A 19358-nucleotide genomic window follows, 5' to 3' on the forward strand; every position below is an offset into this window, starting at 1 on the left:
CCAATTAGTATTTCTTCAGAATTTCCTACATGAAAGGCATTCTGCTATGAGCTGAAGATAGGACAAAACAGTCCTCAAGGAACTTGCGTGTTATTGGGGTAATAAAACATATACATATATCACTGGGCCAGCAGAGTGGGTCTAAAAACACTAAAGACTGGAGGGACCAGAACAGAATTTATGTAAGAGATACTACTTGAGCTAAATCTGGAAGACAACTAGGAACCCCAAGATGTGGAATTAAGAGGGAGAGCATTCCAGACAAATACAAGCAATTGGAAAGTAAATGTCATGTGCAAGGTACACCAAGCAATTCAGTATGGCTGGAACATGGGGTGGGTGAGGGCAAGGAATATGTAACAGTTTGGAATGATAGGATCAAGCCAAATAGGAAAGAGCTTTAAATGCCAAAAGAAAGATTTGTATTTGATCCCAGGGGCAATCAGGAGCCACTAAGGCATTTTAGGCAAGTAAGTGACACGGTCAGACCTGTGATTTAGAAAAATCAGTTTGGCAGCTGCATGGAATATGGACTGAATAGTGGAGAGACAGGAAGCAGGAGACCAAATAAGAGACTGTTGCAACAGTCCAGGAGAGGAGGACACTGATATGCATGTAGACAAACCGTCTAGGCAACAGAAGATAAGGAAGATGGGACTGTTCAAGTCAGCTAGGGAAGTCAGGCTGGGGAGAAAACTTGAGTTCAGAGAAATCATATATGGCTACTTAAAAACCACTAAAAATTTACCTGATTAACATCATTGTAGTTTTCAATATCCCCACTGCTGGTTTTACATTTACCATCATTAAAATCCCAGCCAGAGTATGGAACAGCAGGAAAGTCTCTTGTTCCAGGATTGAAGTAACTTCCACAGGTGCTACTTGTTCCGGCACTCACACCATTCCCACACATGTGGTTCACTACAGCATCCACATAAATGTTTACCTGCAAAAGCAAGGTCCGTGGTTGAGACTGCAGATGGATTATCACTGAAAGGATTTGGACTCAGCTTCTGAGTCCACATTCTGCCCTCTTTCTATCTCAGGATGCTACTTCTCCCCTTAATTTAATGAATTATAGTGAATGATAATGCAGTTTGACCACTTCTCTTTCAATTATTTTGAAAATCTGTTTTTTTCTGGCATTTTATACTTAAGCCATGAAACTTTGTGTTTGGTCTCTGGACCTTAAATAAATCAGACTGGGTCTAAAAATCAATATTCACAGAAATGCCTGGCCATGTAACCTTGAGCAAGTTACTTAACCCCAATTGCTTAGGGGCAGCCAGGTGGCTCAGCAAGTAAGAGCACCGGCCCCAGTGTCGGGATGACCTGGGGATCGAATCCGGGCTCATATACTGAGCACCACACCCAGAAATAACTGGCTGTGTAACCTTGAGCAAGTTACTTAACCCCATTTGTTTTATAAAATATAAATAAAAATAAAAATCAATATTCACCAGTTACATATAAACAGGGGGAAATATTTGAGAATGAAATGAACAAAAAAAAGGAGAATATACACAATGATTATAGTAATACAAATAAAAAGGAGACTGGAGCAAAGCTAGATACTGATTTATTGTAATGATCAATATTAGGCAGGACGGAGTACTAAAGCAACAGAATGTTTTGTGTGATATCACAAGAGCCATTGTGTCAGGTGGTTTTACTTTGTTATTTTTTTTATTTTATTGTAACAAGAGAAGGAAGGACTCACTGTATGGAGAAAATGTCACTCTCTCCACATTCTTACTCACCTATAAGAATAACAACTTACATTTGTATTGAGCTGTTTACAAAGTTCATACTCATGTATTGTCTCATTTGATCCTTTCATACCCCTTATAAAGGAGACAGAGCATACAGTATTGTCTTTGTTTTACAGACAAAGAAATTAAATACTAGGGAGGATAAGTGATCTCCCCAGGCATCATCTGGTTAGAAGAAAGCAGAGTCAGGGCTAAAAAACAAATCTTCTGATTGCAAATCCAGCATTCTTCCCATCAAACCATATTGTCTTACATAAAAGACCCACGTTTATCACCAGAAGTATAGAACAAATTGGAGATAGAAAACTAGTATGATAATAATAATAATTATAAAAAGCTAACAATTATATAGCACTTATTATGTTCCAGGCACTGTACTAAGTGCTATGGAATTATTATCCCATTAGATTCTCACAACAAAACTGGGAAGTATGTGTTATTATTAGTCCCATTTTATAGATAAGGAAACTCAAGCAGACAGTGGTTATGTGTGACCCTTGCCCAGGGTCACCCAGCTAGTAATTGTCTGAGACTAGATTTTAATTCAGCTCTTCCTCACTCCAGGTCCAACTTTCTGAGCCACCAGCTGTCTAGGATGTGGCAGATGCAAAGAAATTCTTGACAAGACCCCTGATTTCTTTTAGAATCTAGAACCTTGAACATTAAGGGAGGTAGTGAATCTAACAATATATACTTCTTCCTTCCACTTATAATATAACTAATAAACCTGCAGGGCACACTTTATGGCAAGGCACTGGAAATGCAAAGATAAACCAAACAATCCTAACTTCATATTCTCCTTTTCTCAAATGCACTACCTCTTCCCCAGAACTATTTCACAAAGAAACAGATTAAACATATTTTAATTTCTCTATCATAAGAATATGTTCATACACACATACAACCAAACCATCTGTTTTGACTGAACTCACTAGTCATTGGAAATAAGTCAGTTACTTCATTTAGTCACTTTGGCTAAAGAGTCTAAATTGATTATGTGAACTGTAGTGTGTTTGCTGCCCATTTGAGAGCCCCACTCTAGTGAGCATCTTTAAAACATTATTATGGTCCATTAAGTTGTCTTTCAACAAGTTGGTTAAGAGAGTAAAAGGTTTCAAAGTGGAAAGACTTATTATGGCAGGATCCCTTTGACATCTCATCTGTACATGAAACATAAGTTGATAATGTTAACCTTTTTAAAAAGTTTGCTTAAGGGAGACAAACAATTGGTAATATACAGTTACAGCATTTATTACCTTGAAACTAACAGACTTGTACAAGGAGACAGAGTAAGAAATGAAAAAGCTTAAACATATTTTAGAACTATCCCAATTCAGGGTGGCTGTGTCACACAAATTTATGATCTCCATAAATGTTTAATCCTTATAAGAAAGGAAATTTCTTAATTGAATAGATGGTAAATACAATAAAATAGGAGAGTTGACAAAATGTTAATTGAAATTATGACTCAGGATATCTGTGGTTTCTTTACCATTAACATTCCATAAAATAGTATATGTCCAAAAAATTAAGATAAGGAAAAATCCCATTACTCAAGTTAATGCCTCAAGGTCTCATCCTTAAGGGCCCTAAGCCTTGTCTGGCTTTGTTGACATAAGAAGAGGTACTCTCTGAGCTTACTCAGAGAACAAAGACAAAGCTGGATCCAGTTGGAATTTATGATATCAGGATGCTCTGGAGTAACTGACATAGGAAAAGGTCTTTTTCTTCTTTTAAAGCAATCAGGATTAAGTAACTTGCTCAAGGTTACATGGCCAGTTATTTTTGTGTGGGTGCCGAGTATCTGAGGCCAGAACCAATCCCAGGTCTTACTGCGCCACCTTACTGGCCACCCCTAAGTAATTGGGGTTAAGTAACTTGCTCAAGGTTATATGGCCAGTTATTTTTGTGTGGGTGTTAAGAATCTGAGGCCCGAACCAATCCCAGGTCTCCCGACACAGGGGCCGGCGCTCTTACTCTCTGCGCCACCTGGCAGCCCTGAAAAGGCCTTTTTAAAGCAAGGCAAAGCAGTGTGTTAAATTAATTCAGACTTTGATCAAAAATATGATATTTAATGATTATCATTCACCAGAGGTGAGAATATGAAATCTGGTGAATAACACATCATTTATACACAACAACCTAATGTATTCATTAGTATATAGCTTACACTGTAAGAATAGTCAAATAAACTTCAAGGACTGAAGAGCAATATCTATTTTTAGTTGGGAACAGGGGTGACCTTTGAAATTATGCATTTTTCCTTAGGTTAGCTAACTTTTTCTCAGAAAAGCAGAAGACAACTCTACTACCATTAGGTTCCTTTGGCTTACATTCTCTCTGGTACATAAATGAATTCGAAAAGAAGATTTAGAAAAGAGATGACTTTTAGATAGCTACTAACTTTGAACTACAAGAGTTGGATAGGATAGGGAGGCATAGATTTGGGTCAAATCTGTTCTACTGGAAGAAATCTCAAATAGCCTGAGATCACAGGACACCAACCATGTACCATCACAGTAAGCACAATTTAGATGAAATTAGCATGCATGAGGCAGGGAACATTAACAATGTAATCTCCTGAACCATCCAACAGAGGTTCTTAATCTTTGTTGTTTCATTGATCCCTTAGACAGTGTGGTGAAACCAATAGACCCCTTCTGAGAATATTTTTAAGTAAACAAAAGAAATTCTAAATTGCACTTAGAGTTTAGTGAAAACAAAATGAAATGTTATGACATCCAAGTTCTTGGACCCTCTGGGATTAATCCACAAACCTCTTGGGGATTTGTGGACCCCAGAAGAAGAATCCTTGACTTAAATAATTTGTTATCCACTTACTCCAACATCATTGCATCTCTTCACCATGTCCTTGAATGCATCTTCATTTCCAGACCGTGTACATATCTTGTAGCTGATTGGCTGGTATCTTTCCCACCAAGGTCTTGAAGGGTTATTGATCACTACATTCTCATTTGGAGGTGAGACCTAAATTTTGGGAAGAGGAAGGGGTTAGTAACACATAGACCATATTTTGTGTTTTATTTAGAAATGTTTCAAAGTCCATTAACACAATGAGTTGTCATATAGTACTGAAGATTTATTTAAACAATCAATTTAAACAAACAATTTAAGCAATCAATGAGTTACTTTGGTAGAAACCCTTATTTGCATAGTATCATAACTGTTCTTAAAAGTTATTTCACATACATTAACTTGCAGAATCAGATTTAGGGCAAAAAGTAACAGAAAAGTCATCCTATACTTATAGATGAGGAACTTGAGATACAAAGCTTTAAGATGACTTGGCCATGGTTACAAAGGTAATAAGTGGCAGAACCAGGATTTGAACTCAGATCCTTTAATGCTTTTAGGGCCACCAGCAGTGGATAGAGCAATGGACCTGAAGTCAGGAAGACTCATCTTCTGGAGTTCAAATCTGGCCTCAGACACTTTCTAGCTAGTACTACCCTGGACAAGTCACTTACCCTTGCTTACCTCAGTTCCTAATCTGTAAAATCTGTAAATCCTGTAAAATCCTTATCTAAAAAACAAGCTTCAGAAGGAAATTTCAAACCACTCCAGTACCTTTGCAAAACAAAAACAAAATAAAAAAAAAAACAGCTACAACAACAAAACCAAATGGGGTCATGAAGTGCTGGACACAACTGAACAACAACAGCAACAACCAGTGTTTGCCTCTGTCCTACACTGCTTGTTAAATAGGAGTTAACTATAATAGTAGCTAGCATTTATATAGCACTTGAAAGTTTGCATATCGCTTCACAAATATTAACTCATTTGATTCTTACAACAACCCTGGGAGACAGGTAATAACAAAAGCTACTATTATTATCCCCATTCTACAGATGAGAAAACTGAGGTAGACAGGTTAAAGAATTTGCCCATAGTAAGACACCTAGTGTCTGAGACTGGATTTGAGCTCAGGTGTTCCTTCCTCCAAGTCCCAGAATCTATATACACTGCACTGCCAACTTCTTAGAATTAGAGGGGTCATTCGAGATCATCTAATCTAACCCCTCTAATTTATCCTCTTTTCTTTGTAGTCAAGGTAATACATTAAAATTATTTATTGTGCCTAGAACATTGCTATCAAATATATTTTGAAGTACACATACCTGAACACCCCCATAGCCATTGGGAGCTAGATAACGTTCACATTCGAGAGCGATGTCATCCCAGCGCCATTCAAATAAGTGGACAATGGATGTTTGACCATTCCGGGTATGGGGATTGTACTGTGCCCAGCAGACCCAAAGGATTGAAAGCAACAAGAAGAGCCTCATTTTGCTTTGAAGACCTATTCTTCTTTTCCAGCAACTATTTATACTCCTTTAAGAAACAAATTAGTAAATATTAATTTGAATGGATGCCTACTTGTGCCACAGACTTATTTGTATTCTGAAAAAGAGTATAAGTAGTGTAAAAGTCAACAGGTGAAAATAGTCTGTAAAATTGCCCAGGACCATAACCGCAGATAACCTTTAAGGACTTAGTGTTTTTCTTATGCAGAGTTTAATAGACATATCAAGCACCTGGATATTTATATTTATACTGACTATATTGAACCAGATGCTGTTTAATTAGGATCAGACCTTATTTCTAAGATCCTTTACTCAGAGAAGAAAAATAACAGTCAGTGTAATTTGAGAATACTATGTATTTATTAATAAATGCTGAAATCATGATCCTTCCATTGAGAAAAGAATTGTCTTGTATTTTTTACAAAAAGTTATTTCACTCATTTAATATTCTCCATCCAAATTTCTGAAATCTTTCCAGAGTTCAGCATACATAAATTGCATGAGAAGATTGTACTCTTTCTTATTTCAAATTACACAGATACCTAAGTAGTTTCTTTTAAACATTTAAACTTCTTGAAACAAACCTTAGAAGGCACCTGGCCATCTACTTCAATCTGTACCTGTAAAGATATTTTTTGTTGTAAGATTTATGAAAAGTTGTCTGAAAGCTTAGTCATGTAAGCAGAGAAGTGGTTAAGTAAATATGAAATTAATGGATCTCAAAATACAAATTGTAAACTAATAATATCTCCTTGAGAGATTTTTCCAAATCATTAATAACAGAAATATGAATCAAAATGATTGCGTCTTCATATCAAAAATATTATTTAATATCCAATAAATGGGTCAAGATAACAAGGAAAAAGTCAATGATAAAGGGTTACATAAAGACAGGCACACTGACACACTGTTTGATGGAACTGTGAATCAGTCCAACTATTCCAAAAAGAAAGTTTAAAAAAATATAAAAGGTGACCAAGACATCCGTACCCTTTTTCCTAGAGATTCCCATTCCTAGTCAAACACCTTAGGAAAGTCAAAGTTCTTGTTTCATGACTTAATAACTACCTGGTCCTAGTCAAGTTACCATCTCTCTGATTCTAAGTTTTCTCATCTGTAAATCAGGGATAAGTGTCTGAGAAAGCCTTCAAACTTAGCTGCTCTTGGCTCTAAGACCTGCAAGCTCTGGAGGCATATAGACACTAAGGCATTTCAAACCTGTGCATATATGCACAACATAGGTTTGGTGGCATATACCTGTAACCCCTACCAATGGAAATCTGAGGATGGGGATTGCTCAAGGCTGGGGATTTTGAGCTGCCATAAGGCTAAAACCAAGTCATTGTTATTGGATCAAGAAGTGATAGATCTTGAACAAATTCATTCCAGTAACATTGTTGGGTTGTCCTAGAGAGCTCATTGTAATTCTGTTTTACTTCTAAAAATTAGAGTTTTATTTTACCATTTTAACATTTCAGCCATACATTTTTCTTGTTCTCTTTCTTTTCTCATCTTCACTACAGAATAATAAATTGCAAGCATTTACATAGTGCAAAATACTTTATAATTATTATCTCATTTGATTCTCCTAATAGTCTTATGAGATAGGTCCTATTATCATCCCCATTTACAAATGAGGAAACTGAGGTGGTCAGAGGTTAAGTGACTTGTTCAGGGTCAAATAACTAGTGTAAGAAGTGGAATTTGAACTCAATTCTTAGAAATCCAACTCCAATGTTGTATCCATCTCTATTAACTTCATTAATCCAACTCCGAGTTTTTACACATATTTTAGATAATTTCAAGATATTAGGCGATACCCTATTTTCCAGAGCAAAGGTCCAAAAAGCAAACTGTGCCCTGAGCTTGTCATAACAACAATCCTTTGCACTCACCTTCTAGAACTGATAGTCCCAGAGCATTGGCAAAAACCAATAGGCCCAGACATGAAGCTCTGCTATGAAGAGACTTTTTGTCACTGGACAACTTGCCTCAATGTTGCTGTTGTGCTTACTGTTGCTGTGTGCCTCACTACTCTTGCTACACTATGCTGTTTGATTCTTTATCTAGTCACAAGTATATCAGTGAAGGTTCAGCCACATTAAAGTGGGTTTCCCAATAAGGGAGGGGCACTGGCACATGTGTCCAATCTGCCTCCTTGCTTGCAAGTTGTTTCCCTCACTTTAAAATTAAACATCTATTTTATTCTTGACTCTTCTATCTATAGCCTGCTCTGTTGGGCTTCGGTCACACACAGGATGGAGTCCAGTTCAATCCAATTGACATTATTTGGTATTAGAAGTGGGATTGGACATGGAACTTGGCCATTTGACTCTGGTACTAGTGGGAACAAACCAGGCACCAGTGGAGATCTATTTCTTTTTAGTCCAACCCCCTCCTCATCTGCTGAGTCTTCTATCCTTCTCCCTGCTCCAATCCTGAGCTACCATCTTGGTTGAGTTCAGCATTCTTTGTGAGGAAAACTTCATGGCCTCTCTTTTGACACAGATTGTCTCTGATCATTTGGGTAAAGATATATTTTCCAAACTTACCCTTCTGTTAATTGACCTGTCTCTGTGCCTGTTTTATTTTAACTATCCACCTCTGTAATATTGTAACTGCATGCCTTTAGTCCCTCTGAGTGCCTCTATTGTTTTTTAATCTGCACACGTCTATAAAGTTGAAACTGCATGCCTCTATAACTGGGTGTCACTGTATACATTCTAACTGCATGCTCTTGTTCATTTGTATCTGTCTTGTTTTATCTGTGTTTATGTCTTTGAAAAATGTAAAATGTCCATGTCAAGGAAAATGTCTGTGTAGATTTTGTTACCTTGAAAGATTTAAAATGCATCCTGTCAGGAAGACTTCTTAAGGCTTTTAATGGCAAGCAAAGGAGTACTTAGCTCCTTGTTTCAGTTATTCAGTTGCCTTTGAGCCCCACCTGTGATTTGGAGGTGGGAAGAACTTGCTGATGCAACAGGAAGGGATGGAACAGAAAGGAACCGATGATATAAAAGCTCTAGCACAACTGGGACAGAGCATAACTGAGAAGGAAAACACTTATAGTGTCTGGTACTCTGCTTGTCTGTTTTGTCTGTGTTTATTTGTGTTTGTTACTTTGTCAGACAGAAGCATTCTGTCTGTTGATTGTGTTACTTTGTCAGACAGAAGAACCCTGTCTATTGACTTAGGTTGATTTCACAGGCAGAAAGTAAATTAAGATGATAGTGCCAACAATGTGAATGAATAGTGTTGTGACTCTGTTAAAGTTTGTCTTCCTAGAAACAGAAACTGTGAAGGGCTTAAGGTGGACTGGTTACTGCAGGCTTCAATATGGAACAGGAGCTGGACATGGAGCTGGAAATGGAGCTGGAGTAGGAGCTGAGGGTTGCCTGCCTGTGAATCCAGGTGATGGTTGGGTGAATTCAGGAAAAAACTGGGAACATGGAAGAGGAACCATGGAATTTGGGAACCAGCCTTGAACCAAAATGAAAGGACCTTTCCTTGGGTACTTAGTGCTGACTGACAAGATCATGATTTATTGTGACCTAGGGATGGGAGAACTTTGCACCCTGTAAGGATGATTAAGTTAAGGATGATTGGAAGCTAGTCTCCAATCAAGAAGAAAGAAAACTTTCTGACAGATATGATTAAGACAATGTGAACTAGGGATGGGAGACCTTTGTACTTTATATCCCTTAAGGATGATTTTCTCCTTAAGGATGATTGAATTAAGGACTTAAGGAATGATATCTTTTGTTTAAAACTATGTGGCCACTTTAGTAATGAGTTGTTATGTTATATTGCTGCACATTGTACTTTGGTTTCTGTGAATGTTTTGCTTTGGTTTGCTGCTAAATCAATGGAGAGTTCACTATACTGTGTGATATGAACCTTAAAGCTATTCACAGCAGCAGTACTCTTGAAAGCCATTTGTGCTTGGCTTTACAAGGCTCTAGCCCGAGAGTTTAGAACATAAGGAAAGATTAATGAAATTTCTTAGTTGAAATAATTTTCCAAGTAAGCAGCACTAAATTCAGCTTTAGGCTTTCTTCAGGAGATTAGGTTATAAGAAAAAAAAAGGTAATCAAAATTTGTATAACTGATAAAAAGATCTTAGCATATTTTGGAGGTTTGAAGATTTATCATTTTTAAGATTGCAGGGAAGATCTCCTGGGACCTTGGGGGTAATTCCAGTAACTCATTCTCTTCTGAAATATCTTGGTAAGTTTTGCAGTACCACTCTGTGGAATTTACTTTAAGGAAAAATAAGGATTAGATATTATAAAAGTTTGAAAAGTAAATGGAAAAATTAATAACTTCATTGTTCAATACAATGAAGGAAGGCAGCTACTTTGAAAATGATTCCAGAGTGAAGAAAGAAAAAAATAGGTAAATGCTTTGTACTTTATAGTAACCTCTTGTTAACCTTTCCTTGAATGATTGTTCAACCCAGAGATTCCCTGTGATCTCTCAGTTTAGAGATCTTCTTTCCCTTCTCAGATCAGATTCTCAAATACAGGTGTTTGTAAAAAAAATGCTGGAAAAATGTAGAGAAACTTGAATTATGTTCTGGTTGCAGAAATTTTATTAACTGTGTAATCTTAGGCAAGTTATTATCTCTGTTTGCTCCAGCTTTCTGATCTATAAAGAGAAAAATAAGAAAGATACCCACCTCTCAGGGTTGTTGTGACGATCAAAATAATGTAATGATCGTGAAGTGATTAACACAGTGACTAGTGACTGGCATATGCTAAGCACTACAATATTTTTATTTCTTTTTTAAATGTAATTGTTCCATATCTGATAACTCTAAAGTGGTTTTAAAATACCAAAGGTAAAATAAAAATTAATGATTTTTATGTGGGATAGTTTGGAAGTGCAATTGATGCCATCTGGAGTTTTGTTTCATGTTTTAAATACATGATATTCTTTGTATTATTGTATTCCTAAATTCTTTATAGTGTGAATATTGATAGACTATTGTAACAGAAATTCTGTTAGATAAAACAGCTTTTAATCTGGATGTGGTTACATATGAATTGGGCAATTAAAAGGATGAATTAAAAATAGATATTTGAACAAATATTTAATAAGGTATATTTTCTTGTAAAGTAGTTAATAATATATGATAGAAACAATTTATTGGAAAATCTTGACTATTATGAAAGTATATAGGAAGGTTTAAAGATGTAGCTTCAACATATTAATAATGAGAAAATAAGAGGTATTTGCTGTGTTCTGATGCCACAAAATATAGAAAGTTGTAATTTATAAGTAAAGGACAAATGAAATTTCTTTCAGGGAAACATAAGATACAAAGATATTCAAGTACTAAGTTGGGTTTAGTGAATTTTTTTTACTTATGTTAAAAATTCCTAGGACAGTAATTTACTATTGCTTTGAGCTTTGCTTGCAGAGAAATGTGTCTGAATTGTCATGAAGTCAATATAAAATTTCATGTGTTGTAGTCTGGGAGGTTCTAAAGGTGGATGTCTGTGACTAGGAAAATTTGGTGCAATGACCTTGGGCAGGACCTAGGTAGGATCCTCTTAACTCTGTTAACCCATTGTTCTATATCCCTTTTGAAAAGGAAAATTGCCACCTGGCTAATCCTGAATCTTGCTTTTAAAACATGTGACTACATGATTGATGCCAAATATAACTTATGCCTGGAATCAAACAGATCTAAGGGAATTTTTCCCTCTGTTGTGATACATGATGTTTATATAAGTATGTCCTTCTTTTTCCTTTTTTAAGCAAATTTCTATAATTTAGACATTTTGTAAATATAATCCTAAATCTATTAAATAACAGATTGTTACTGAAATATCTCTGATTTACTATAATAAGATGCAAGTATGAACATCTTATAATTTTAACCTATATTTGTGATAAAATTATAATATAGGGATGGCATCTTCCTAAGAGGTAAATTATTAGTAAAAGAAATGACAAAGATGTAATGTAAAAGTTTTCTAAATAAATGAAATAGTAAATTGTGAGAAAGTAACAGGAGTATATGATTGGCTTCCAAGTTTATCAATCAAGAAAATTCAGGCTTTGAGAATGTTTTATTAATAAATTCTCAAAATTGAACTATATTTTCACACATTAATTGTATGGATAATGGTAAAGGAAGTGAACTTATTTTCCCTTTGTTAAAATGTCTGTCTGATAATTTTAAAATGCAGAAGAGCTCATGTTATGGTTGAATCCTCATACATTTTTGCCTTTTTTTTTCTTTTAGAGGGCAATTGGGGTTAAGTGACTTGCCCAAAGTCACACAGCTAATAAGTGTCAAGTGTCTGAGGCCGGATTTGAACTCAGGTCCTCCTGACTCCAGGGCCGATGCTCTATTCACTGCACCACCTAGACACCTCTATCCTCATATGTTTTTAAAAGATTCTTATATCAGGTACAGGATTTAGGTAAGGATAGAAACAACAAATGCTATGTAAACAAAAATTCTCTGAAGCTTTGAAATTGGAGAACCAAATTTAAGTGATTGTACTAAATCACATTACATCAGAATTATCTAGGAATCTCTAGATTTGGAACCAGAGAATCAGAACTCCTTTTAAAGGTGTTCTAAGAATAGGAATATTGTCCAAGAAAAGATATCTAGGGATTAGATAACTACATGAGACATCTGAGACTAAAAATGTCCTGGTTAAATGGACATTATGAATGAGTTACTAGGGTACATGTAAATCTCTCTTCTCAAAACTAGTCCATTGTGAGACCTCTAAGTAATTTGATCTCTACCTGACAATGGAATTGTGTAATTGTGTGAGAAAACTTTATTGCATTGTTTGAATCTAGCCCTACATGCCTATGAAATTGAACCATTTCTATGTGCTGTTTAGAGATCTTTAATCAAGGACCTATGTTATGCTGACTAGGAATGCATATCCAAAGGTTGATATCAGGAGTTTTCTAGCAACTATCAACTCATATGTCTTCTAAGGGTCCCCACTAGATGCTTCTGACTACTACCACAGCTGTCAAACTTGTGGGTGTGTACTCCTTGATCATCTAAAGAAAGCCCCTGCTCCTGACTGGATGGCAGAACCCTCTGGGGAACTCAAAGTTCATCGAGTATGAACCCAGAAGCAGCTGGTATACAGATAAGACAGCTATCCCAAGATTCCAGAAAAGGTCTAAGTACACTGTTCTAGGTTTTTTTCTTCTTCCCTTTTGTTATGTGACCAAGCACCAAGGCTCTGATTGAAGTGTGTGTTGGTATTTTCTTTCTTCACATTCTTTTTTTACCCTGCTCTCTTTTCTGATTGTGAGCAAAACATGGTTAGCCATAATACCTGGGGCATACTTGCCAGATAGGTCCCCTCAAGAATCTAACCCCTGAGCAATATCTTGCCCTGGCCCTACTAAACTCTCATGGCATCTTGGATTCTACCTGCCTTTCCTTTGTTGACTAGAAGGATAGGGGTTCTTTCAAACCCCTTCCCACGGTCAAAATTGGGAAATATCAAGATATTAGAAGACACTGTGTTTTCCAGAGCTAAGGCTCAGCAAGCAAGCTGTATCCTGAGTTTGGCACAATGACAATCCTTTTGGATTTGATAGTCCGTAGGTTTGGACAAATACCAACTGGTCCAGACGTGAAGCCCTGCTATGAACACTTTTTGTCACTAGATAACCTTGCCTCACTGTTGCTGGTGTGCCTCTTTACTATTGCTACCCTATGCTGTTTTACTCTTTGTCTAGTCACAAGCATATCAATCAAGGTTCACTCACACTAAAGTGGGTCACCCCCCATTAGGGGCAGGATCTCAGTGCATGTGTCTAATCTGCTCTTTGTTTGCAAGCCATTTCCCTGACTTTGAAATTAAACTTCTGTCTGATTCCTAACTCTCCTGTCTAACCTGCTCTGTTCAGCTCTGACCATGCCCAGATTAGAGACCAGTTCTGTCTGTTGGGCAGTAGCATATCCTAAACCTGCATTTATACTTTCACACACACACACATAACTTCACCAAACTTTGCACATCTCATAAGTATTTGTAGATATCCAGAAATCTCTTGTCTATTTGAGGGGAAGGGAAAGAAGGAGGCTTGTAGGCAGACCTTGGTCTAGACAAGGGGTGGGTTACCTGCGGCCTTAAAACCACATGTGACCTTCTAGGTCCTTAAATGCAGCCTTTTGTTCTGTAAAACTTGGATTCGGTCACAAAGCTGCACCAGAGGACCTAGAAAGCTAAAGTTAAATGACTAGTCATTAAATGACTTGCCCAGGATTATACAGCAAGTCCCTGGGTAAGTCATAAAACTCAGCTGTTCTTGTCTCTAAGACCTGCAAGCTCAGGGGTCAGATAGATGCTAAGGAATCTCACATCTAGTTATTTTTACTAAATATGCACAACATAGTCAGGCTTAGTGGCATAAACTAGTTACCCCTACCATGTGGATAGGATTGTTTGAGTTTGGGGGTTCTGAACTGCCATGAGGCTAACACCAATCCAGTATCTTCTCACCAATATGGTGAGTGTCTAGGAGCATAGGATCTCCAGACTTTCTAAGGAGTGTAAAATAAGGATAATAGCACCTACTTTAACTAAACATCACTAAAGCAAGATTCCAGTGTGAATTAAAGGTTGATCTTAGTAGTTTTATAATGCTCTGTGTGTGTATGTACTCATGTGCATGTATGTGTGTATGTCACAGGTCACTTTGACAGTCTGATGAAGCCTATGAATCCCTTCTCAGAATAATATTTATTCATGCATAAATATATAAGGTTATAAAGGAACTTAGTGATATTGAAATAGTTATCAAAGTATTTTTAAAGACTTCATGAACCCCAGACTAAGAAGCCTATTTAACATAATAAATACAATTAAATCAAAATTTTTCCTCATCTTCCTTAGAAAATCATTTCTAGTTTTCTTCTAAGTTAATAAAAGTAAAGTGATCCTCTCTTAGAAAATCAAAGAAAAAGTCATCAAGATGACACAAGATGCTTCCTCCACCACTCAGTGACAGCAGACCTCTCAGCTCATAGATGCCCAAGACAACGTAGAAGGTCAGCAGGAAAGCCTGTCACACCTGTGTGAGAGTAGAACACAGTCCAGCACAGGCCACTTCGACTAAGCCCCAGGAAACCAGGAATAGGCTTTGGGGTGACTGAATCTGTGGCAGCAGTGGTGCTTTCTAGACCTTTCAACTCACAGAGCATAAGGGGGTAAGACAACTGGTCAGAAGATTACAGGGATCTCCTTCCTAGTATTGAGGCCAGACTCTGTTGCTTTGACCATCCCTAACAGCCAGATCACAGTCCTAAGTGGCAGTCTCAGTGTGAGGAGGGACCCTAGAACACCATAGCTCATGGCTCATGGGAATGGGTACCCTCCTCACAGTTACAGGGTAGGAAAGAGTGCTTATAGTCACTCAGAGTACAAGTCAGGAGAGGAGTAAACACCTCCCCTTAGGCAATACTACCTTGGAAGAACTGAAAACTTAGAGGTCTCTAGAAATATCTCTGCAAACAGCTGCACAAAACCCTTGAAGCTTGGGACACTGAACCCTCCAAATTACCTGGAAGCAGAGTTGTGTTTTAATAAAGAGTTTAAAGTCAAGCAATAGACTGGGAATATGAGTAAAATAAAGAAAATATTCTGACCATAGAAAGTTATTAGAGTGACAAAGAAGATCAAACACACACTCAGAAGAACTTCCAAGAAAAATGCGAATTGGTCTTAGGCCACAGAAGAACTCAAAAAGGATTTTTAAAGTCAAGTAAGAGAAAAAGAGGAAAAATTGGGAAGAGAATTAAAAGTGATGCAAGAAAATCGTGAAAAAAAAAACATGTCAACATATTGGTAAAGGAGACACAAAAAAATACTGAGGAAGATAGAACTTTAAAAAACAAAGCCAAGTGGTAAAAGATGTGCAAAAAGTAATTTATAAAACTGAATTATAAAATATATAAAATAAAAAAACAGAATTGACCCAATGGAAAAAGAGGCACAAAAATTCACTAAAGAAAAACAAAACTTCTTAAGAAGTAGAATTGACTAAATGGAAAAAGGAGGTTCAAAAGATCGCTGAAGAAATAATTCCTTCAAAATTAGAAATGAGCAAGTTCAAGTTAATAATTTTATGAGAAATCACAGTAAAACAAACCAAAAGAATGGAAAAAAATACAAGACAATGTTAAATATCTCCTTGGAAAAACAACTGACCTGGAAAATAGATGCAGGAGAGAGAATTTTAAAACTATTAGACTACCTGAAAACCATGATTAAAAAATAGAGACTAGACTTCATCTTTCAAGAAATTATCAAGGAAAACTGCCCTGATATTCTAGAACTAGAAGGTAAAATAGGAAATGAATATACCACCTCCTGAAAGAGATCTAAAAGTGAAAAATCCTAGGAATATGACACCCAAATTCCAGCTCAAGGAGAAAACTTGCAAGCAGTCGAAAGTTTGCAAAATGCCTCACATATATTATTTCTCTTGAGTCCTACAACTATCTATTTTACAAGCCTCTTTTACAGATGAAAAAAGAGAACTTCAGAGAGTTTAAATGATTTGTCCATTCAAGTCCAGTACTCCATGCACTATGTGAACCTGGAGGTCCCTCTTACTGCCAGAAAAAAATAGTTATATAAATCATCAACGCCATGCAAAACTTCCTAGACAAATATAATAAAGATTCCAATAGAAAAGTTGAACCTATACCAGAGTGATTCATCATGTGCAGTGGTGTGAAGACTTGATTCTCTGCACAGAATTCTGACAGCAAGGTCAGAGGCACCACAGGCATGACCAGCAACATTAGGAACAGCAGCAGGCAGCTCTGTTTGTGCTCCTGGACTTCAGCACGAATACTTAGCTGTCAACAAGCCTGAAACCCAATTTCAAAAGACTGAGCTGTATCAAATTATATACACAGAAGCAACTTATTTCAACAGCAAAGAGTCCACACACACTGGAGATTTAAACAACTTGAACTATTTGCCTTACTTCACCTTCTTCAAAGCAAGGGGTCCATTCCATCTGCAGCCTCACCTGATAGTTCATGAGACAACTCTCTTCAATTGTTGATCACCCAGGGTGTCTTGTTTGGCTCTTTAATATGGACTGCCAGTGCCAAAAAAATGAGCATTTTCCTCCTGCTCTCTCCACCCACCAAAAGAATCCCTTCCCTTCCTCCATCCCTTAAAGGGCTCATGATCTAAAGTAATAAACAGATCAACGAGTCAGATGGCTGACAGGCAATACTTTCAGAATGAATGTATGATCTAAAAAAATATGAGATTTTTTTAGAGAGGCAGAGACAGATAAGAGGAAAGAGAGAGGAGAAAGATATAAAGAAGACACAGAGAGGAGAGTGAGAGAAAATGAGAGACAGAAGAGACACAGAGAGAGACAAAGAAAGACACCACTGATTAATTCCCAGTTGTTGTTGTTTGAGGGGGGAGGGGGAGGGTTGAACACATAGACAGCAGTATGGCCCTTGTTTACTGAATAGATCTTTGAGACAAAGCCATTGAAAAGGTTCAAAGAATTATTAACCTCTATTTGTAACTTCCTAGAGATTTCTGGGTAAATGGTACCAAGAAAGAGCCCAGGACATAGTGGACCATGGAAATACTGTGGTAGCTTGTGGGGGAAAAGAGTTACTGCCTGACAGGTTTCATATCCCCAGGACACACAGGAGGCCAGTGACAAGGTAGGGACCAGGAAAGCATTCTGAGCTTTGGCTACTGCCCTTGGATCATGGAGAAAATAAGGAAAGCTTCATTGCACAGGTAACAATCTGGACCTTGAAGGTAAAGAAAGATTCTGAGAGGGGGATATGAAGAGGTAATGTTTTCTAGGCATAGGGAGATTGTTTGTGGCAGGAGACAGAATTCTAAGAACAGGAGCAGGTCTTCTTCCCATCTTCTCAATCCCTATTCTACAATCTTCCTATGTTCCTTCAAATCCCTTGACTGATAAAAGTGAAAGGGTTCAGAATGAGATGTTTTTATATATGGAGGCACATGGAAAATGCTGGAACTTAACTTCGGTTAGGGCAATACAAAAAAAAGAATAGAGTAGAAATGGTATGGGCTTTATAGGAGACAAGGAAAAGAAAAAAGGGTTAAGGGCTCAAATATCTGGACATTCATATCTAGAGGATGGGTAACAAAGACAGTAAATGAAGGAGATTAACTTGAAAAATTGAGATGAAGGAAAAGTCTGAGTGACAGAGTTTCTGGGTAATTAATAATCAACTTAATTAGGCTAACAAAAATCAATAAATTGATAGTCAGCAGATTCTCTAGGTGGTCAATGCTTAAATATTTTTTGAACAATTCATGAAGAGGTAGGCATTTAAATGAGGAAGTAGGGCATTCAGCCCCTCCCACCCCCAGCAATTAGGACAAAGGAATTAGTTTGTGCCCAGACCACTCTGGCTGGTTTTTTTTCCTACTGAGTTGGGTTATTGTAAATACCAGTGGAGCTGTGCAAGGCCATAAGATTAGTGCTTTACGGCTGGAATTCACCTGGATTAGGTTCAGTTTACACTCTAAACAGAAAAAATGTCTCCTAGTTGGATGGGGTCCCAACCAAGATTGAGAAACAGTTTCTTTGAGGATCAGCCTTTTCCTTTAGAATTGGTTGGTTGGTTGTTATCTTTTTTTCTTGAAGAAGACCAAAATGACATCAGTGTTCTAAAATCAAGTTTCAGCATACCCAACTGCTGTGGCTAATCAGACCAATATACAAGTCATGCACAAATAGACTGTGAACATTTGGGGTGGATTCTCGAAATCTGCTCATCTTGCATTTCTTTTGAGTTATTTCAATTCTGTTTTACTCAAAGAGCACAGCACCTTCTCTGATGTGGGTATGCCATGCTGAGTGGTCCTGTGCCAGTGTCTCCCATGTCACACAATCAATTCCAAAGTTCTTAAGAGAGACGTTGAGAGTATCCTTGGATCACTTCTTCTGACCACCACCACCATGTGAACGCTTGTCCTGTGTGAATTCTACATAAAATAGTATTTTTGGGAAGCATATATTTTGCATTTGAACAAGGTGACCAGCCCATTGTAGTTGCACTCTCTGAAACAGAATTTGAATATTTGGCAGTTTAGTTCACAAAAGGTCATCAGTGTCTAGTACCTTATCTTGCCAGGCAATCTTCCTAAGATGCTCCAAATGGAAATGATAACATTTTCAAACATGGCACTTGTATATTGTCCAAATATAACAGTCATAAAACAATGAGGTCAGCACA

The 19358-nt window shown here is 37.2% G+C and overlaps 1 protein-coding gene across 3 annotated transcripts in view; it reads right to left on the reverse strand.

Annotated features, from left to right (window-relative positions):
- The window catches only part of LOC138162932 (alpha-amylase 1B), a 33193-nt gene extending 15930 nt beyond the window's left edge, over nucleotides 1–17263 (reverse strand). Inside the window, exons 1-4 of one of the 3 annotated variants that reach the window (XM_069090506.1) lie at nucleotides 17098–17263; nucleotides 5912–6125; nucleotides 4614–4760; nucleotides 749–946 (exon numbers count right to left, since the gene is read on the reverse strand). In XM_069090506.1, coding sequence (XP_068946607.1) covers nucleotides 749–946; nucleotides 4614–4760; nucleotides 5912–6079 — 513 coding nt within the window. In that variant the 5' untranslated portion in view covers nucleotides 6080–6125; nucleotides 17098–17263. Of the gene's footprint in view, nucleotides 1–748; nucleotides 947–4613; nucleotides 4761–5911; nucleotides 6126–17092 lie in introns of all 3 variants that reach the window. The other 2 variants (XM_069090508.1, XM_069090505.1) reach the window with 2 other exon arrangements.
- Nucleotides 17264–19358: the final 2095 nt, after the last annotated feature.

The sequence above is a fragment of the Petaurus breviceps genome, unplaced genomic scaffold, assembly GCF_028583685.1.
Source record: "Petaurus breviceps papuanus isolate PSGF00001 unplaced genomic scaffold, PetGlider_PUasm1.0 186, whole genome shotgun sequence".
NCBI lineage: Eukaryota > Metazoa > Chordata > Mammalia > Diprotodontia > Petauridae > Petaurus > Petaurus breviceps.